Source organism: Pyxicephalus adspersus, chromosome 12 (assembly GCF_032062135.1).
Source record: "Pyxicephalus adspersus chromosome 12, UCB_Pads_2.0, whole genome shotgun sequence".
Classification (NCBI taxonomy): domain Eukaryota; kingdom Metazoa; phylum Chordata; class Amphibia; order Anura; family Pyxicephalidae; genus Pyxicephalus; species Pyxicephalus adspersus.
This window is the reverse complement of record NC_092869.1, coordinates 27,319,026-27,342,088: the sequence shown is the minus strand read 5'-3', so window position 1 is coordinate 27,342,088 and position 23,063 is coordinate 27,319,026. Positions and strand designations below refer to the sequence as shown.

General features: G+C 39.5%; 1 protein-coding gene across 2 annotated transcripts in view; it reads right to left on the bottom strand.

Moving 5' to 3' along the window:
* The window catches only part of MAP3K9 (mitogen-activated protein kinase kinase kinase 9), a 58,421-nt gene extending 37,221 nt beyond the window's left edge, over window positions 1-21,200 (bottom strand). For both annotated transcript variants that reach the window (XR_011923106.1, XM_072428848.1), the window contains exons 1-2: window positions 19,876-21,200; window positions 10,006-10,419 (exon numbers count right to left, since the gene is read on the bottom strand). Coding sequence is in view for 1 of the 2 variants with exons in the window: in XM_072428848.1 (XP_072284949.1) it covers window positions 10,006-10,419; window positions 19,876-20,365 (904 nt within the window). In the remaining variant the exon portion in view is untranslated. The remainder of the gene's footprint in view (window positions 1-10,005; window positions 10,420-19,875) is intronic.
* Between the last annotated feature and the right edge of the window lie 1,863 nt (window positions 21,201-23,063).

Here is a 23,063-nt window from a genome sequence, read left to right as displayed (position 1 = left end):
CTTTATAAAACAGGAAAAGGTGAAATTTTTACCAAATATTCACTTGTAGAAAATCAGCTATTTGAAATATATGTACCAGGAAGATTCATTATAGTCTAACAGCAACACAACCTCGCCATCAGACGAAGCCTAAATAAGGCTCCTTCACTGCTGCCTATGCTTTCGGAGCACAAAGTGATTTTGTCTAAATCCTGGTTGTATGTAAGGGTGGTTACAATTGGCCTCCAGGGAGAACTGGCAAAGCAAAGTAGCCACCCAGCACAAGTGATCCAACAAAGAAAAAGCAGGCTGTGTGAGTTACATGGTTACACTAATGTTTAGTGTTTGAGGGTTTGAACACACTAACATTTTATTATCTGTGCACACTGCTGTGTTTTTATCACAACTGATAATATTAAAGTAAAGGTAATGGTAATTTAATGCATTTTGCCTCTTTGACAAATGTATTCCACACCATATGGCCTGGTAATATTTTTTTTTTCTGGGTATCAAGAGTAACATAATTGATGCTCATGATCTCTTTGTAGGATCTGATAGCTGCTGCACATTCAGCGGGAATCAGAACAAATTGCCGCTCTGAATTATTTAATGCTCAGCATGAGTTTGCACCTTTCTGACTTCTGGCATTAAGAACCAGATGATGTTCCAAGCAATTGCAGATCTGAAGGCAGATGAGCACACACTCTATAGATTATTTTAAGCAAATCCTTTCCAAAGTAATAAAAACCCACCAGGCTTACAATCAGTTTCATCTGTCAAATTCTGTAAATTGCGCTGATTTCAAATTACGCCCCTGGAGTAAAACAGTAAAGTAGACCTAGGTAAATTTAAAAGCATGTCCTGTCATTATGCAGCAATAATATCTTTTTAGAAGAGAAGAGAAGTCATAGGTCTGCTATAGGCAGGAGGAAACATTTCTCTTTGTCTACTTCCAGTGACAGAAGCACAAACAATTGATGTACACACAGCTGTTTAGTTCTCCGGAGAGAGAAACACGAGATACACTGCTCTGTTCCCGCCATGGGAGTTTGGGTAGTTTCAGCCAACATCTCAGTACTAAAACTGCAATTGGTCACTAAAAAGAAATTTTAGACCCACTTGTAAATAAGGGCATGCAAGTTAGGAATTTTGGATGTTGAGAGTTGCTCCTAAATCTGTTGCTTTTTTTTAATGTAAAGAGAAGTTTGTGCACTACAAAAGTAAATGACCACTCCTGTGGTCCAGTTGTAAGCAGTCAATGTCGAGAAGTAAGGAACATCAGCAATTTTGAAAAGAAATCACTTTTTCAAATACAGGTTTAGTCAGCAAATAACTGCATGGCAACCCCAGAAGGGGGAACAAATGCAGACTTCCTCCCCTTGCAATCTCAGCAACTCTCACCAAACATTTCCAGGATACCTCTGAGGAAATCCTGCTGATAATCAATGCTCTTTATTGCTAAACATCCATAAAAGTAGGAACACAGTCATAAACTAGAAGTTTTACAGTCGATTACGCAACCAATGAATGGAAACAAAACCAAAAAAAATAGCTTGAAAACAAGAACATGCTAATAAAAACATAAATATATTACATAATAATTGCACTGAATGGCAGGAATATATGGGCAACATAGAGGAGAACACAGAAAAGAACTCTCAAGTGATGTTGCTCAGGTTATTTATTATTGTTATTACACAGTATTTATATAGCGCCATCATATTACGCAGCGCTGTACAAAGTCCAAAGTCATGACACTAACTGTCCCTCAAGGGGGCTCACAATCTAATGTGCCTACCATAGTCATATGTCACTAATGTAGTCTACGGTCAATTTTTTTGGGGGGAAGCCAATTACCTTAACTGCATGTTTTTGGGATGTGGGAGGAATTTATTGAGTAGTTGATGTCACAAGAAGCCCCAAAGCTGCAATAGTTGATGTATATCTAATGTTAAAATTTCAGATAGCGGCTGAACTAGATTTTATATATTTAGATATGAAACGGTTTACATATATTTGAAGTATAATGAGATTGTAGACTTACAGTTTAAGACATATTAGTTTTTACAGAGTCCCAGTAATATTCATGGAAGTGCCAGTCCCATCTAAGTTTATAATCTAATTTCTTTCTAACACTTTCATATATATCTAGATTCATTCATTACACGAGCTGCATTGTGCATTATACCTTTAATTAAGTTTATAGTCTCTTCAACCTGCATGGTACAGCTCTCAAGCAGCTGCGGATATAAGGACTGTGGCTGTTACTCCCTGATGCAGTACTGGGATGTACTGTGCTGGTTGAAAAAAAAACATATTTACACACTTTTTTCTTTTTTTTTCTTTTTTTTTTTTTAAAGTTTGAACTAGTTCCACAATGAAAAATTGTGAGGAGGCAGGATTTTTATTGCAGAAGGCAATGTCCTTTCTGAAATAAAAGCATACTTACCTACCTACTCGCCCTCTCTTTTCTTTAAACAAAAAAATACATCAAGAACAATATCCTGGCATTCCATACCCCCCCCCCCTTGCTATTGTGTGATACTTCCCCCCACCTCCTAGATTGTAAGCTCTTCTGGGCCTCTCCTCCTCCTGTGTCACTGTCTGTATTTGTCTGTCATTAGCGACCCCTATTTAATGTACATTGCTGCGCAATATGTTGGCGCTATCTAAATACAATTTATTAATAATAATATTCTCCCTGGGCTGCTAGAAATTATCCAGCTCCTGTGTGGGTGCACCATAGTCAGGCCACGGCCAAAGATTCGGAACCCGAAGAGGACCAGATTGGGATGGCGGTGTCCATGTTGGAGTAAAGACAGGTGACTGAAGTTTTGTGTTCAGGCACGTACGTTTATTTTATTGCAGGAGACGTCACTTGTCCCTTTTACAATAAAGTACCTGCTTGGTTTTAATTTTTTAATTTGTAAGCATTTAGTTGCACTTTTTCTCTAGAAGTTATACTTTAATGCAGATATATGGCCAGCACAGATTCAGTAATTCATTGAAAATAGGGTGCAAATAAGCAGAACAATTTTGCTTTAAAAAAGGAATAAAAGGAAGTTTTTCTAAACCTGGATTACTACCAAACACCTGAATTGAACAGGGCTTTAAGGTTACTAGTTCATCATTCTAAGGAAAGAGCCATTTTTTCTAAATAACTTTTTTACTATTGCAATTTTCAGATCTCATTTCTAGTTTTTATTATATAGAAAAACACCTTACTGCTGATTTACGCTTTGGAAGGAATAAACTCCCTGCTGATTGTTGTTTTTGCTACACACAGACATTATTTTTGTGTGAAAGCATTTTCTGCTCCAGGGCATTAATCTGCCAAGCTCCGCAAGCTTCTGTAATAATGTGGTCAGGCAGTAAATGAAAAGAATGGGATCTTTTGAAGTCACTTAGTGCTATTTTGTATGACCCATTGCTGGGGCCTTTAACTGTTCCCCCGGGTACGTTAATTGCCATTTAATTAAAAAGTTCTCAATAAATTGTAACTTTATCATGTAGTAGGACTAGGCCTAGAGGGAGTGATGAGGCTCCCAACTCAGAATTTCACCTTTTGATTTTATTAGAGCTGTTGAAAGTTTAACTTGAGCATTATTAAGAAGTTGTGTGGGATCAAAGGCCCTCTATTTTCAACATGTGACCTCCTCTACCTTTGTTTGCACCACTGATTTCTGCAGAAACTAAGTGAAACCGCCACTGTTTGGAATCTGACACTTTCAGAAGTTTCAATCTCCTAGCTCCATGCTATACGCAATTGTTTGATCCACTGCCCTCTACATACTGTAGACACATATGGGATGGTGGGTGGAAACACAGGGTTTAGAAGAGAACCAGGAAGACGACACCAGTGAAACTGTTGGGTTCTGTGTGATCTTCAGCTAACGGTTTCACTTCATTCCTGTAGATATCAGCAGCACAGGCAGCAAAAAATTGAGAATGAAAGGTTTCTTTGTATGAAACACTACTTTACAAACATTTTTCTTAACCAAAATCCCTACCTTATGATTTGGTCCACAGAAACATTGAAATCAAAAAGTGAGTAAATACTTTTATAAATATTTACATTTGTTTTTTTGTAGGAAAAAAGCAATGTTTAACATTTTGACCCTGAAGCAACAATAACATTTGGTCTCCAATTTCCCCCTACATCCTTGTGGTAACACAACAGCTTAGCATTTGTAGCAGTCCTTGTATTTCAATGTTCAAAGTTCTAATTAAAAGCCCCTTCACCTGCTGGGAGCTAGTCCATAACCCATAACCCATTTCACAGAGGCTTGAAGCATGCAACAAAAAAAGGAATTTAAAGTGCTCATACCCTGCAGTGTTCAACCCAGACATTTTCTGGGAAGAAATTGTAGGTAGGTGACAGGCCTTGTATTGTGACCCAACTCTTCAGTAATCACCCAAAGCAGGTGGGGGGTTACTGAAAAGGGCTGGGTGGTACACCATCTAAAAGTGGCGTCATCTGCAATGAAAGTATAGGCAATACTACTGACTAATGTTTGAGGCAAATTCAACAATACTTACAAATGTCTTTTTACATAACAATATAATCATATTCCTATAATATATAAAAAATTGTGTTTCTTGGGCATACAGAAATATTTTAATGCCCAGATCACTTTGGGTGACTTTTGTTTGCATTGGCTCAAGTCAATCAATCTTCTTTTGGCGACTTACATACTATCTAGGATGGCCTTTTGTGTTCAGACAACATGGAACTTAGATTAATATACTAATCTGACATATAGTGTTAACTTAATATACAAGGGGGTCTAGGTTTGATTAAACGTCTATAGCAGGCTCAATATTAATGCATTTGAAATTTGCCACTGGAATTTTTTTTGGTTATCTAGGTGCCCTCCAGACAGCACAGCCTTATTCTCGGTCAAGCAGTTCTTTTGCATTTTCAAAATCTTATCATATAACAAACTAGCACAAATTTCAGGCTATACCCAACTTTGTTTGGGTGTTTAAGTAAACACCCTTAGACAATAAAGAACCAAACAAAAAAAAAATAGTGTCAGAGTACATATAGCAGTGTTTAGCGATCTCTTTAACATGGGGGAACCTTTGAAATAACTTTCAGATCTTTAGGGAACACCTGCTATAATTACTACATCTACAGTGCATTAGTGTGGTGGCCAGAGGGGGGAAAAATCACTTAAAAGGACCCAAGATGCAAAAATTGCTCAAGAAACCTCAAGAAACTTCTGGAAGAACCCTGGTGGAGAAATACTGCCCTAAAGCATGAAATTAAATACATTTTGTTAAAACAAATACAAGTTCAATTCAGTGTTGCCTTAAGAAAACAGGACTAATCCTTTCAATGCACTGCACCACTAATAATGGCAAGGGGAGAGCACACTGGATTGTTGTGGTTACAATTATGTGCACAGAGGCTAAAATAAATCTAAATGCACAGAAAGATCCAGAGATTAAAGGAAAGAAAGAATGAATGTCCCCTATGAATCAGTAACTTCTGGCTCCAGTATCATAGTCTGGTTTTGGAGCAGAGGCAAACAAGATACAGAAAAGTTTACTAGGTTAAGGATAAGTTAAGGGGTTATATTAGGTTAAAAGTGGCCTCCTAAAGAGTTGACGCAGGGAGAGAGGTTACGTGTTCAGGGGCTCAATAAAGTAAAAAATAGTTAGAACCTTTACACACTCCTAAAAGTGCAAAAAATTAATTTTTTAAAATATTTATAGTATAAGTATATGAAAACGAAGAAGATACGCTATGAAGAAAGGAGGATACAAAGGATTCCACCCCAATAAATGCAATGGCATTACAATAGCATTAACAATGATGAAGAAAAAGGATAAAAGCATAGAAGAAAAGGGGAACAGGAAAAGGAAAGGAGGGCAAAGTGCATAGAGGTATAGTTTATGGTTAAAGAATATCCAAGATAAACTAAGCATCTGACGTACACACGTCAGATGATTCTCATCCTTGACCTCAGGGCCGATATCGGACGAGAATATGGTGTGTGTACAGCGCTCTTCGTCCATTGTTCCGTCCTGGCGGATCTAGGAACGACGAGCAATCGCAATGAAAGTGAAGGGAAGAGAGCTCCGTCGCTCTCCACCTACCTTCTCCATGGAGCAGAACCACTCTGTATGTACAGCACTCAATAATGCATTGTACAGTCTTTTGTCATTGGAAAGGATCGAGAAAGATCTTTTCCAACGACAATTACTGCATGTGTGTACCTAGCCTAAGTCTAGTATTGTACATGATTGTCCAAAAGAAGTAGCAAAGTTTTTGGATTCCTGTTACACCAAAACAAACATACAATCTTATGAGCAAGAGCACTGATAAAATTGGATCTTTACTCTCAATGCTTTTAAAGCATAACATTCCATGTATCTGAATAGACTATTTCATTGATCACCTAAACCACTAGTGGGCCGCAGCTGTCTGACAGGGGAGACGTAGCTATGGCCAGTGCACCCACCAGCAGCATCAGGAGAATTACCTCACTTGGGGGGGGAGTACACCGTCCAGAGCCGTGGACTATGTCTCCTGGAAACATCACAGACTGGTCTCTGGACACAACCCTGGCATCATGCCATCATTCTGGGAGAAGTTTATTCCCCTTTGAGTGACACACGGCTCCTCGTGCATGCACGGCCTGGAGTACGTGCATTTAGTGGTCTGCAACATGCAAAAGTTTGGGGACCACTGACCTAAACAACTGCAACCAACCAACTTTCTGCAATCATATCAAAGGGTTTTTAACTAGTTGTTGGTGTTAACTTTTCAGTTCTTTGCATGGACATTTGGGATAAACCACGAAGGTAAAGATGGAAAGGATAAAAAGTCACCTAGATCAGATTGTAGGAACTATTACCCATTACCTATCTTATGCCTCTTGAAACTTCAACACCGATTGCAAATACACCTAGACTAACCCCAAAGTACTGAAGTGCCTCAAAATGAGCATTTATGATACCAGACTCTTCTAGGACATTCTAAAACAAAATATGAAGTTCATATTTCTTACTAATAGTAGATTAGGAGAAAGGACCCAGGGAGTGTAAGCAGACCTTCCATTTTAGTGGCAGCTTGGTCATCCCGGTTATCTTCCCTTGTGAGAACATTACCATGGTTACCTAAGAGCATCACAAAATCATTTTAGACAGCGACAGCATTTAGCTACTAAAGTAAGGACAAATGGAAGTGGGAACCTAGGACCATCATAGGTCATAATAGCAATGCTTTCAGTGGTGGTCAGATGCCAGCAACGGGACTAATAAGGGGGAGTTCCTCTGCTCCACCAGTGTCGCTTACATGCCAAACACACAAGCAAAATGTTACTCGGATACTGCAACCCCACGCTGGGTTCCAATGTATTTTGATCAGTGAGGGAGCAATAGTGAAAAGCAAATAGTCTCTAAAGCAATCCAGTTGCTTCTAAACTGTCAATACTCACATGATTGCTAAAGCAACATAGGGGGACACTGTCATTGTACAGTGATATCAGGGGATCACTGAATAGGAAGAAAAACAGCAACAAAAGGTTGCAGATAAAGGAGCAATCATGAGCAGGACGTTTTAATATATTGTTCAGCTTTGGTTGTTCACTTTCAGTTTTGTAGTGTTTTTCATTTTCTTTTTGTCTTTTAATTTTCATTTTTGTTTTTTGTTTTTTATTTTTTTTTAATGCATGAGCAAGCTACTCTTTCAGCCCAGCAGTTAAATGTAAGAGAGGGAGTAACCTCTCTTACCTCTCTCTCCCTTACATTTATTGCTGATTAAATACAATTTCAATTTCACAGCTCTAAAAATAAATACATTGAATTCACACAGACCTATGCTGACTGGTCTTCCCTGATCTACATCACATTAGGCATTTTTATACAGACTCTAAAAGGGTTTGTTTTATGCTTTTTATAGTAACAAAACAAGCCCTTGCCATCTGTGAGGAGCTATGTTCAAATGTTAATACTGTGCACAGCCCTACTCTGGCTTAATCCTGGCTATGCATCATCATCTTGTCCCTGGTTCAGACGCTTCTAATATCAGATGTTCATTCATTATGGAATTAATGCAATAACTAGTGTTACTGTAATGCAATATAATTTATTGTAATAATATAAGTAACAAGAGCACAGGCTGTACTGTGTGTGAAAGCAGCTACTGCTGTACAGTGGTGCCGTTTATGTTCCTGTATTCCTATAGAATGGAAAATGCATGTCTTTCAGTAAGGGGGGTAATTTTAGCTATTGATAATAATCCTTTGTATAAAAAAAGCAGTTTAGCCCTCAAATTACCGGCCATTAGGATCAATGTCTGGGCAAAAATGAACCCTCCCAGCCATTTCTAATCCATCCTGAATGTTTTCGTAAAAAAGGATATACTTCACTAAATCCATCGTACTGTTTTCCTAACAGCGACTCAGATGCAGGGTTTTACTCATCCAGTGCTGCAGATGGCATTATGCCATTTGATACAGGTAGTCCCGAGTTAAGGACAACCGACATATGGACGACTCCTAGGTACATCTACAATCTCCCTGCACTGATATCCCTGCTGCAGCCTCCAAGTTTAAATTCCAATATGACACATCCACATCGCACTAGCATTGAAGTGGATACAAAAAGGATGAACTTGTATGTCCCAAGAAGACTCAGAGAGACAACTTTAGGCAACTTTTGACTAACTTTAGGCAAGTGGGAAAAAAAATGGAGGGGGGGTTAAAATCTGCCCAGAGATCCCCTTTAATTTAAGTCAATGATTTGCGCATCTAGGGTGAAGAAACCGGTTCACCTTAATGCAGCCCTTACCCAGAGATCATTCTTGCCTTACTTCCCCAACCACACCACTACCATTAGTATTACATTTAAGTTGCAGCTTACACAGTGCTATGGACCCTACTGGACAATGCCAACTGATCCAGAATTGCATCATGGAGATTGAAAGCATTTCTGTCAGTTCCTCGCATTGAGCAAACTAAACCAGCTGCTGAAACAGATACAGGGATAGCACAGGTTTGCCAAGAGTCACCCAAAAAGTTTGGCAGTAAAGATACAAGGTTGTCTGCAAAATGTTATTATCTGTATTAGAGAATTAGTTATTGAAATTAGACCAATATAAATAGGTTTTCCTCTCACACTTTATTGCAAAATGCAATATTGTGTAGGCTAATTATTATGATAGGTAAGCCCCATTATCTATGACTATTCTATGCAGAACAATGCATAGGGGAATCTTTCCCAAATCATGTTATTATGAAAGCACAAATAAGCAACCAACAAGGAACAAAACAAATATTAAAGCTGTAAAAATGGTTTTAAAATGCGTTAAAAAAACAGTAACAAAAAAAAAAAAAAAAAAAAATTTATTTCTATGAGTAAGGTGAGTGACAACAATCTCTGTTCGACCAATTCCAACAATCTACGATACCTTCCACAGGCAAGGCCAATTAAACTGACAATCTCTGTTTTTCAAATTATAGCACACTTTAGCATAATTTGAACAAATCCCCCCTTCCCTAAAACACACACAATAAAATATCCATTTAGACAGTGCCCTATGGCAGACCTTATATAGACAGGGTCTTGACTGCAAAAATGCCCAGTATCTCAGTACTGCAGGACAACATTGTTATTTTTCCCCAAGTTCACACTAAGGGCCTGATTTAATAAAGCTCTCCAAGGCTGGACAGGATACACTTTCATAAGTGAACCTGGAATGAATCAAATACAGGATTGAAAGCATTTGCTAAGAAGTCCATTTCAGGTTTGCTGGATCCCCCAGCTTCACTGATGAAAGTGTATCCTCTCCAGCCTTGAAAAGCTTTAATAAATCGGGCCCCAAATCTTTGTTGTATCCAAGGATGCCACATGGAGGAATATGATGACCCTATAAAACTAAATAATAGCTAATAACTTTGGTAACTGTGATTCATTAGTAGGTAAACTGCACCTTTTATTAACAAAGTTAATCATAACTTAATCCCAGTAAGTGTTAACACCTCCTATTTTAATGTATTTATAGGTTATACTTACTGTTGCTAGATTTCAGGTCACGATGTATGACAGGTACAATAGCTTCATCATGTAAGTAATTCATTCCCCTTGCAATCTGTACTGCCCAGTTAACCAATATATCTGGTGGAATTTTCTTCCCAGACAGCACCCTGTTTAGTGATCCTCCTCGGGCAAACTCCATGATTAAGCATAAGTTGGGCTCCTTCAAGGAGACACCCCTCAGTGCGATTATGTTGGGGTGATTAAGCATAGCAAAGAGTTTAGCTTCCTGACGGACATTCTCAATAGTCTGGCTGATGTCTTCATCTGGCTCGTGACGTGCTGCCTTGACAGCTACTTCTTCGTCTTTCCAAATAGCACGATACACCTTTCCAAAGCCGCCAATCCCAATGATCTCTTCTAGGAGGAGCTCCGAAAAGTCAATTTCTTCTACTGCATTAGGACAAAAAAAATGAATACAAACAGGTTAGTTAAAAAAGATCTGTTAACATTTGTTGTATAAGGGCAATAATATTGTGTAACACAGGGAAAAGTGAAAAAATAAACACTGAGAACCAAATAGTCTTTTCAGTCTTGAAAGATATAAATGCAGTAGAACTGCATTTTTGACACCTCAAAACTCACATCTGCCCAGTCAGGTTGTGTAGTCACATCCACAGTACACATTGCTAACAAATAACAGAACAAACTGAAATTCTAGTTAAATATACTTGTTATTAAATAAATGTGGGGGCATAGCTCAAACACTTCTATTTCTGCTGTTCCCTTTGTCTTTTCAGCACAACCTTACATCAATATGGTAAGTCTGTTCCATCTTTGGGGTACCACCCAGGGTAGCCAACCTAAGGTTAGGTTTAGACGTTAGACTTTTGTCGTGGGAAAGGATCTTTCACAATCCTTTTCCACAACAAAAATCTAACGTGTGTATGTAGCTTTACATAAATGTTCCCAGCTGCAACTACAAAAGAATAAAATGAAGCACTCTCGCTGAGCGCAGGTATACATGTGCATTATGGACTAGGTCCAACCAATCATGGGATCTGTAGTCCCCAACCAGCATGTCACCAATATTCAATGAGGCCAACAGTACATGCTCCTAAAGTGTAAATGTGAAAAACTGCTAGGAGTATAGAACAAGAAGTTCAAATTTTGACCAAAAAAAAAAAAAAAAAAAAAAAACAAAAAAAAAAAAAAAAACACCCTGACAATTATTAACAGTAACTTTTTAAACAAATTTTAGACACTGCAAGTTTAATAATATTTATTTACTGCCAAACAGCACAGAACCAGAAAACCCCACCTTGTAACCAATAACATCTCTGTAGTTAAAACAGTCAAAGGGCTAAAATTTCTTTCTACTGAGGAACATCTGGCATTGCTTTCATGCTGATGCCAACACGCATTATACTTGACTTGCTGGCACAGCATTTCAGATTTCAGTGTGTGTGTGTGTTCTTTTTTTTTCAGCAAGAGAAGAATAACAAGCAATATAGTCTTCAGTCCCCAGCTGGGTTTCTGGACAAATACAACCATATCAATATGATTTTACCCACAGCAACCAAATTTCTTCAGTAATGGAAAACCAAAAAAAAAAAAATAGAAATTCTGTAAAGTTGCCCAGAAAAAAATGACTATCTTTTCCTCAATTGTCAAACCAGCCTGGCTGGCAATAGAGATTCTGCATCTTTACAGTCAGTAACACTGGAATAGTATAAACCAGCTTTCCACGAAGCCCTACAGTTCCTCCAGCGGTTGCTGGGTGTTCCTTGGGTAATTCCTATTTTTTGATTTCAGATATGTAATCAATGATCTTTTCACTAATCATCTCTCTACATATGTGTTGTCTACTGCCCAGGAGATGGACAAACACACTTACTTTCTGCAACTACACAGTAAGTTTCTACAGATTTCTTCGATGCCATCTCCAAGAATGTCCTCCATGGTAGTGGTCCCCAACCTTTTGGACGTCAAGGAGCACTAAATTTATGGACTCCGCACCGCCCATTTGTACATTTTAGGAAAGTGCAAGCATCTATTATAGCACTGGAATATGTTTCTCTTGTCTTTTTTTTCCAGGTGGTTGGTGGAAGCAGTGTAGCCACACATCCGCTACATGAAGGGGCAGATTGCCACTCATCCCAATAATACTCACCGGTGCCAGTTCCATCGCAGGTACGGCCATGTTCTTACTTCCACTCTCCCCCCTTTCGATCCGTGGTCATCTTGATTGGCCAGGCCAGGATGACGTAACTTCCATTCTGGGGAAGCCGGGATGTGCCGGGTACCAACACCGAGGGGATCAGCGATTGTGACAGCTAAAGGGATTGATTCATTTTAATTTAATTTTTAAAGTGAAACCTTAGTTCCACTTAAAGTAATTGACAGTTACTTTGTCACCGTTCCCGGATGCCTAGTGGCTGCCAGTGCGCACCAATGAGCGGTGAATGAATTTTTTTTTTTACCGGCTAGTCATAACTTTGGCTCTAATAAGACTACATTTATATATACATTTATCTATGAACCAATAGCTGTAGATGTACAATTGGCCAAAGTGACATTAAAGGAATGATCTGCATTAGCCTTTCTAACACGATTCAGATCCTATTTTATAAGTTACCCGAGTGAAGCTGAATTTACTAATTATACATTCCTCAGTGGTATACAAGCTCTACTAGCTTTAGGCTCAGCAGAGACATGAAACAATGCACTATGAACAAAGCGGGATCCCCATAACATGGAGAGGGAGGGGGATTTCCTCCCTGGTAGTAACAAGGTGTGGAAGCCATTTACAATGCGAGGCCAATCAAGTCAAAAACAGGGTGTGTGTTCAATGTGTCAGAACGTTAAGGATTAAGCAGCCTTGTCCTTTGACCAAGCACAAAAGTTAAGGTATATAATAAAAATCTACACTAAAATGTATCTTTTTATTTATCTACACAGCTAAGGACAGCTAAGTGTTAAACACAACCACTCCATACTTCCAGAATCACTGATGTAGAATACATACACAAACAAATGTATAAATACATACAATGCCCACAAGTGTTGAGGACTTTTTGGTGCACATGACTTTATAAAGCAGGGTTGTGTTGGAAGGGATTGTAAATACTCTGTTTTAAATAAAGCATACTGTACTACACAATATAAAGAAACAATACACAATTAAACTATTCACAACAGAAAGCTATTTTCAAAAGTAAAAATTATTAACTCATATTTTTAAACAATTTGAGGGAACAGCTTTTACACCTAAAGCATATGTAAACCAAAAAGCTAATTATCATTATGCTTGTTCTATGTCCCCCAGTGTACAGATTACTTAGGTAAACCTTTTTTCCTGAATCTTTTAAAAGTTTCTAAACTGAAGATTTTGCTAGTAATAGCAATTTTTGTTACAGGCCGACAACACTAAGCTAATGTCTTGAAACTAAAAGTAATGCTGTTGGCCTGCCATGAGCACACTTTTAGTGCGCCACTGGGCTGACAATCAGGTCTTTTGAATAACCAGTTCATTGGCCAACCTAATGGAGCTTGTGAAATAGACTAACAAGGCTGCTACTAACTGCGAGACAACAATTAACCGCTTACACAAGAAGTGCTGGAACGTTCTCTAAGTAAAGAACTTTGCAATTAATTCCCAACAAAAATGTATGCCAGCTTGTCTCAACCTTCCACCCCTGAGGAACCCTTAAAATAATTTTATAGGTCTTAATGAACTCTGCTAAAACATTATAGGAGGTCAATCGAAATTACAACTTATATTTGTGGTTAGCGGAAAGAATGTTCCCCTCGCCTCCCACAGATAGCTAAGGTGCTTTGGTGTCATGCTACTGATTCTGCCAAGTGGCATTGGGCACAAAACTATAAGTTTATCATCACATAGAAGGTCAATTAGCCAACGTTCAAGGAACCCCTAGCAACCTCTGGAGGAACCTTAGGTTCCACTAAAGTTTGGTCAAAAATGACCATTATATAATCTGAATAAAGATGCCAAACATAGTGAAAAATAGTTTACATTCACTTTACACACCCTAACATTTAAAAGCAGAACAGAAGATTCCCATTGTAAAAAGGGATAATATACATGGTGCCTGCTCCACCATTCTTTACCCTTTTCATCAGACACCCTTGTTAGCGAATTTCTGGTCCCCTGCCAGGCTCTATAGCTCTGTCCACTGCCTAATACATTATTACTGTGTGTAGGGGCAATAACAAAGAACTGCATTTTCCACGGACAAGAAATGTATAGGAAGATTCTTCAGACAACTTAGTTCTTGAAGACCATAGCTATCTACCTAAATACTAAAGTATTTAAACAGTAAAGCATTTCTTCCTAACAGAGGAACCCTTTTTTAATAGCAATTTTGCAACTGGGTCACTTTAGGTGTTCTGATATTTACATGTATTACTGTCATATTATAGGTTGTTTTTAGCAAACAGAAGTATTGCCACCTCTGAGTCAGCTGTGGGGTGTCTGATTTGGTTCAACAAGACTCAGCACAACTCAGCTGAACTTGAAACAATAAAGTATTAACTATAATAACAGTTCATATCACAGCCACAGTGGATTCATAGCTGGAAATGTTAAAAGAAGCCTAATGTTTAAAAATATATATATATATATATATATATATATATATATATATATATATACACATACACACACACAATAACAGTGCAAGCTGCTTTTTAGATATCAATTAATGCACTTCTTCACAGTTAGGCTACGTACACAGGTCAGATGATTCTCATCCGATAATCGCGTCACGGCTGATAATGGACAGGAATCTGGCATGCCTACAAGTGAAAGTGAAGGGGGGAGAGCACAGCGGGGCGCCGCTCAATCTCCCCCTCCCCTCTTCTGTCCATAGTGCAGAACGGTGCTGTATGTACAGCGCTCGTTCATGCATCGTTTAGTCTTTTTCTGTTGGAAAGGATCATGAAATGTTCTTTCCAACGACAATTACTGCATGTGTGTATGCAGCCTTTGAAATATTAATTCCACATAGTAATGAATTACTACGTGGAATTAATATCCTGGCTTCAAATTAGGCTGACGGTGCTCTTAAATATTATCTGAACACACCATGGTTAACTGCAGGAAGCATTGAGGTGACATGGATTATTCTTTTTTTCTTTATGAAGCATGAATAATACAGCATACAAACACATTTTACTATTAGAGGCCTTTGCTACCAGGCAAAGGTTAAACACAACGTCACTGTATTACCCTTGTACCAGCATCTTGTGCTGTATCATGTTTGCTTTACAAATAAAAATTGTCCATTACTTCATGAGCTTCAGCTGATGTTACCTAAACTGGAAGTGCTGGATTAATATCTGGTTTTAGTTCCCCCAGACTGCAGATGAAAGCTTTTTAATGGATTAGGAAATTATGCCGCTGCTGAACTCTCCTTAGAGAGTTAGAGGTCTGAATGCCATAGTGTGCAAAAACAAAAGTGACCAGAACACCTTTTTTTTTCAAAAGAAAAATAAAGTTCTGGCTGGATCTGGGCTTTACAGCTTTCCAGGTTGAAATTTACTTATTTAGAAAACCTGTTTCATAAAACTGTACCAAAAATGATTATCATTGGTAAAATGTAAAGATGTTACTTGGCCGTAATCTCATTCCTTTACAGTATTAACTGGATAGCTGTGAAGTTTGGGAGACATTGTTTTGGAAAGTCCCTAGACTAAAGCTACGTACACACGTCAGATTTTTATCGCCCGATAATCGGCATCGGCCAATTATCGGGCGAAAATCTGCCGTGTGTACAGTCGGTGTCGTCCATCTTCCGGACGACCGACCTGCCGGATCAACGGACGATGGACGACAGCCGATCGTAATGAAAGTGAAGGGGAGAGCGCGCAGCAGGGTGCCGCTCCGTCGCTCTCCCCCTCCCCTCTCCATAGAGCATGAACGGTGCTGTATGTACAGCACCGTTCATGCATCGTGCACTCCCTTGTCGTTGGAAAGGATCGTGAAAGATCCTTTCCAACGACAAAAATTGGCAGTGTGTACGCAGCTTTAGGAAAAGTGCCAGAAGAAGGTCACTAGTACAAAAAAAACTGCCCAGGACACAAACAAGCAAGAAATATTGTGCAACGTAGAGAAAACTTCTGCAACGTACATGCCCGTTACAGCCAACGTTGCCTATAATTAGAGTAAATAAACTAGCACTAATTATCTTTTCAACAGATATAAATATGCATCTGTGTGTTATTACTACAAAAGCCACTTCAAAGGTTACAAACGATACCGGAACTCCGCACCAAACACTAGCCTCAAGGGATCATGTCTGACCTATGGGTCATAGGTTGGACAAAGAGAAGCAAAATTACCTTAGATGACATTGTTCCTACAGATTTAAGAAGCTGTTTAAAAGCCCTAGGAATTTTTCAGGTTTTCTAAATAAAAAGGTATTAAAATATAGTGTTAACCATGGTCTATAAATTTTCAGAAATTACTGAAATCCTATACATAGAACTAAAAAGCTGACTCTCATGTAGCTTGTCAGGACCAAGAAAATCAGTCACTAATATTCATGTCACCAGTCAGATCTGCACTGTAAGTCAAATAAGTTTCTAAATCATCGGCGAGACCCAACACACGATACACTAGCCACATCTACTGTATCTTCCTGACCCTACATAACATACAAATCCTATCTAACTTCATATATAATGTCAGTTCTTCCTCGTTCCCTTCAAAACTGCACATCTAATAGAAATGTGTGGCGTTATGTCCTGTTTACAATAACAATGTCTACACCTCAACTTATTTATCTCCTTACTATGGTTTTTTAAGAACTGTCACAGACCAAGCAGAATACTTGCATGATTTCTAGGCTCTGTACAGTAAAAACTAGTTTAGGATTTTCTAGTACAGGCAGAGACTGTGCAGACAATATTCCTTCAGACTACACTTGTCATTGGAGAAACATAGGGAACTGATATTGCTGACTTGAAAACGATAAGTTCATTTGTAAACGTGGACTTTTTATTTCCATGATTTCACTTGCAATATTTACAATAACCTAAAAATACTGCACCGCCATATATATAGGGAAGGAGTGCAATTTCTATAGGAAGGAATCATATTACAGGTAAACTAGGGGAAACTAATGCCATAATATCTATAGACATGTAAACTGCACCAGATGGATGCTCAGCAAACTAAAGTCATGCTTCATTTATTGACCCGGTGCATGAATATAATATAAACAATAGTCTTTTTCCTTATTGATCTACTGCTTGAATATATTATTACATACAAGTGTCATATACCTCATTTATACTATTAAGCAGCATTTCTCAACCAAGGTTCCTTCATAGATTAATAGAAGTCTTTGAGCAATGAACAATTTGTGCTTCAACAATCATTTTAACTGACACTAATGATCTTTTTGGAACATTCTTCCCAGTGGCCAACAATGTGAAAGCCATTCTTAACAATGACCACCACACTAATGTATTGTGATCAGTGTATAAAAAGTAACATTGCCAGGTATTCTCCAGGACCTGAAAGATATTTAAAGGGTTCCCCATTTCTTGAAGATCTGAAATGTTCAAGGTGAATGTTTATTTGATATGTCTAACATACATATGTGGTTTGGACAGTCCCTTTATAACATATCAAATAAAATGTTGTTTGATTTTATCATATTTAGAATATGTTTCTAGGCCAAGTAAAGTCAAGGTTTGGCTCATTTGAATCTATTTTTCTTAAATGATCTTTTATTTTTTAGAAGGTCAGCAATAGCAGCCCCCATTGACAGGTTTACTTTAAATGGGACCTTGCAGAAAAGGCCTGGTAAATATACCTACGTTACATTTACCCTGTCTTATGCACTGCAATAAGTTTGACCACAGATTTCAGACAACATCCCAAGAAATCTTATAGGGCATGGGCATCTTTTTGAGAGATTTGGAGTACTTACCATACTGAGGAGCTCACCAGAAGGAGTACACTGTGACCACTGCCCAAAATCCCCAGAGCTCACCAGAACAAGTTCATCATTGCCCAACTGCCTAAGACAGAAGCCAGAGAATAGGCATCTACTTTGTCATTGCAATGTTTCCTTTAATTTACAGCAGCAATTTGGATTGTTAAGGAGCATGAAAAAAAATAAGCAGACCCTGCTTTTTTGGTGCAAGGTCGATTTTTAAAAAGTCTGTTTAAAGCCCATGTCCAACACCTTCACTGCTCTGTTCTGGAAATCATTCCTGGGTAAGCTTTATGTCGTAGGTAGCAGCTTACACAGGGATGATGGCATTTTAGTTCTCCTCACATAACAGCTACAGGGAATAGCAATTGGCTGCTAGACCTGAGAATGTATCATAAGAGGTGGCCACAATCTCCCCATACCCTAAAGTACCAGATCTAACAGAACAAAAGTGTGGAATGGGAAAGGTAAACGTAATTCAAGCTCTAAAGACATGCGGATGTTGTATTCAGAATGGAAGATAAAACAGAGCTAGTAGATGAAACAGAACTCTTCTGTGCTGTGTAAAAGGTTGATCTGGATAACAAATCTGCATAATAACATATCTGAAAATTAGCACATTGGGCCTAATTTATTAAAGCTCTCCAAGGCTGGAGAGGATACACTTTAATCTGGAATGGATTCCTTCAACGTCATTTGCTGTTTGCTAGCAAATATTTTGAATCCTGGACCAGATCCATTCCAGGTTTGTTGGATCCCCCAGCTTCACAGATGAAAGTGTATCCTCGCCAGCCTTGGAGAACTTTAATAAATCAGGCCCAATGGTTGTGCTTTACTGCACCTCAAAATGTTAATCAACAAATCATTTACCTCTTTAAAGACATTCCATTTCCTATGTGTATGTCCTATGTGACACTGAACCTTTATTGGAATGGACACTAAAGAGGAATGACGCCTAACTCTAGTGACTTTATGTGACCTGGTAGGAAAAAAAAAAGTTATAATACTTACCATTATTTGCTCCATTGCAGCCAAACCTCAAAGCAAGAGCCACAAGAATTTTCAGTAGCCAATATTTTTGGGTGTGTTGGATACCTGCATCTCCAGGAAGTCTTCCCACCACTTTTGTGGCCACTACATTACTATTCTGTAGCTTAGCTCTACAGGGATTATTGATGTAGCTGACACCACAGCACAGACATTCAACACACCCGGAGTATTGTATGAATCTCCTACTGGCTTCACTCGCTCTGCAAAACAGAACAGGTTGGCTGCAAAGAGGAAATTCACTGCATGTTTTTCTTACATTATTTTTCTTCCCACAACAAAAACACGAAATCACTATTTGCATTTGGCATACAAAACACTATGTAAAGGCCAACAAAAAAAGTGAAAGTCAAAGCAAAGCACACACACTACAATAACTGAATATATACTCACTGAAAAGTCTGGTATTTCTCAAGGGTACATTTAAAGATCTGTACTGAACCTCTATAAAAATAAATGCATTTAGACATCCAATCATGCCATATGCCATATTAAATGGTAATGTTTTCCCATGCAAAACCTATTAAGACACTGCTCACTGGTTAGCCCTCTGGCCTTTGCAGCGCTAGGTCCCAGGTTCGAATGTCGGCCAGGACATTATCTGCATGGAGTTTGCAGGTTCTCCCCGTGTCTGCTTGGGTTTCCTCCAGGTGCTCTGGTTTCCTCCCACATCCCAAAAACATGCCATTAGGTTAATTGGTTACCCCAAAAAATTGACCTTAGACTGAATCAAAGACATGTGACTATGGTAGGGACATTAGATTGTGAGCCACCCAAAGGGACAGCTAGTCACATGATTATGGACTTTGTACAGCACTATGATGGTGCTATATAAATACTGTGTAATAATAATAATAATAATAATAATAAGCACATATTTTTTAGGTTTTCTTACGTTGCAAGGCAGAAGCCGGGCAGCAGGGTAACTCTTCTACTCGCTTCCCCTGAAGTTTGCTGGAGAAGCTTTCTGTCCTGGTCACATAGTTGCTTGGGAAGATGCCAACTCTATCCTGAATCTTTCCAGTCCACCAGCCCTCATCTCCGGAGACACGCGAGTCCTTGGAGAGCACCTGTACAATGTCTCCCAGCCGCAGGGTCAGCTCATCCTCAGCAGAGGCCTCATAATCAAAAACGGCAGTCCAGTACAACTGATTTGATAGAGATGGTGAAGGTTGCCCTCCGATGACCCCAGCATCCCCTCCACCTCCATTATACTCCTCCAAAAACTCCTGTCTAGTGGGCGTACTTCCTCTGTCATCCTGGTCTTCGTCGTCTTCTGAAACCAATGGGGCCGGTAGGACTGATGCATTGGATGCACCTCTCGTCACTCCAGAGGATGCTTTGCTACTGCCAGGCAAGGAGAGCAGAGATCTGAGGGGCTCCATTGAACTGATCCATAGGTGAGAATTGGTGTATGGTGCCCCGTGCCCATGCACTACACTTTACAAGTGGATAAGTATTCTGGAAGTGGCAGATTCCGCTTCGATACCAAAGTCACCTCTACAGGCCCAGAGTATGCAATGATAAAGGTGTATTAAAAGAGATGCCTTGGCATCATCAGATGGCATCTGGCTGGCACTGACCGGTGCTTGTAATCCTATTTTCTGTAGCAAGGAAGGAAAGTTCTACTGAAATGATTCCCAGCTAGGTCTGCTCTGGTAAGTTATGATCTCCAATTGGTGGCCTTGTAAATGACATTACACCTGAGATGTGAGTGGGGAAGGGGCACAGAATGGGCAGAATTGCCAGGAAAACTAAAGTCACAATGAAATGAGCTGGAACAAAGGCTGCAGTATCCGGGGAGCAGGGATGAACATGCCAGCACTGATACTATGAGGGCCTGAAGAGAAGGATGGGGATGATGAGAGCTTCACATGCACACTGATCCTCAGGAAGCAGAACTTGGGAGCACAGGATACGGCCCTGTACGGTTACACTTCCAGCCTGGCCCAGCCACTCCCCCTGCCCGCTCCCGGCCTTCACCGGTACCTTTCACTCACAAGCTCCAAGAAGCTGACCCGCAGCATCCCCCCGTTCCCCTCTCTTCGTCGCCCGCACCCATCCGCCCGGCAACCCGTCTACCTTCTTGTCAAACAGGGAAGGAAGCTCGTAGTCTGCAGCCGCTCTTCTCCGCTATTGGCTGACGACGCTATCCGTCAATCGGGCTTTGGCTTGCTATTGGACGACGGTTTAGCCTGTAACAAATTCTGCTTCAACCCATTGTTTGCGCCTCCGTAACAAACCTGCTGACCCTCAGCTCTTTTTTTAAACTAAACTTTAATGATGCTTAAGTGGTAATACAAAACACAAAGAGGTGCTGGGGTAGAAAAACCTACATTCCAGTGAAAAAAAGGTCACTTAAAAAAAAAAAAAAATTGTTTAAGTGTACCTAAACTCTGAACTTTCACTTTACATGAAAGAGTAGACAACCATTTTATGTAAAGTAAAAATTCTTTTTTAAGTACAACACCCTTTTTTTAATAAAAAAAAGAGTGCAGCACCGCAGCCCAACTGGGAAATGGGAGCGCAAAGCCTCCCGGGATACCTACGTCACGCATCCCGGCAGGCTCCTGGGTGCTCCTTCTGAGCATGCGCAGAACGCGCCTTTACATGAAAAGAGAAACATTTTCCAATCTCACTGCGCATGTGTTATGTGCTTTTTTTCCTACCTACATCATCCAATCTCGCGCCTGGGTCGGGTGACGTAGGAAGAAGAACCAGGAAGAAGAGGAGAAGAAGATGGCGGCGCGCAGCGCACTGGCTCGGAGGTAGATACCGGGACGATGTGGGAACCGATGGAAGAGACCTCCAGACCGATCAACTGTGCTGCAGGATTGAAAGTAGGTGGATTTTTTTTTTCTTTCAGCGTTTTTCAGTTTACTTCCTCTTTAAATCATCAAACTCAACAAAATTATTAAACAAATAATATAGTTTAATAGAAAGTAAATAAACATATTCAAAGACATTTCATGTTTTAGATGGGATTGTAGGCTCTCAGGGGCAGGGTCCTCTCCTCCTCTTGTGTAACTGTCTGTTACTGTCTGTCATTTGCAACCCAGATTTAATGTACAATATGTTGGCATTATATAAATTCTGTTTATTAATATTAATAGGGTGATGAGGTGCTGAAAGCCCTGTAATGTTTTCTTATGCTTTTTGTGTATTGTTCCCTTTAGGAATCAGGAGCCAGAACTGAATCTGAAGTGCGGTAGTAGCACAAGAACTCTATCAAGTCATTGGCCATGACAGATATTACCGCAGGCCAAACATTTCTAAAAGACGTTGAATTTCAACAGCATATTAATTGTTTCCCCCGTTGGGAGAAAATTAGGCAAAAATATATCCAAACTTAAACTAGTGACACTTTTTATAGGTAACAAAAACAAGGATCTACCAACAAAGGCCCTAACAGATGATTTCTATCTGTTTGGAGAAATTTCCTTTTACTTCTTGTTGTGTAACCAGGACAGAAAGTCAAAAGAAATCTCTGTCACCTGGACCATCAGAGGTTCTATCTTAATCTGGACCACTGAAAACAGACTTGGATGCTGGGGAAAATGTAATTTAGGCAGTGGCCACTGAAAGGCCAAAGGGGATCCTACCGAAAAATGTCAGGGGTGAAGATGGTTGCTTTGGGGGATGTGGAGATGACAGGACCTTGGCTCTGCCATCGCCACAGGGTGCATAGAAACAGATTAGTCAGCGTCAAAAGCTCTCCCACTCCAACAAAAGCTTTGTTCCATTTTAAAGTGTACCCAAACCTGCACCACTTCTATCGTAGGGCACTGCCATCTTCCTTTACCTCTTCCTCCCAGAGAAGATTTTCCCCCATCTTTATTGGTTGTGCGAAATTGGATGGCGTAGCTCCTGCACAGGCACTGAGGAGTTCATTCATCGCCCATCACATGCAATGGGTTTCTTTGGTATACACTGCTTTTTTTGACATTTCCAAAGTGAAATCAGACAGGTAAGATGGTTTATTACAAAAAGGACATTACCTGTCCCTTTCTGCAATAACCACATACCCTATGTTCCACTATAAGATACTTGAGGGCCAGGAGCAAGATTATATTTGATGAGACC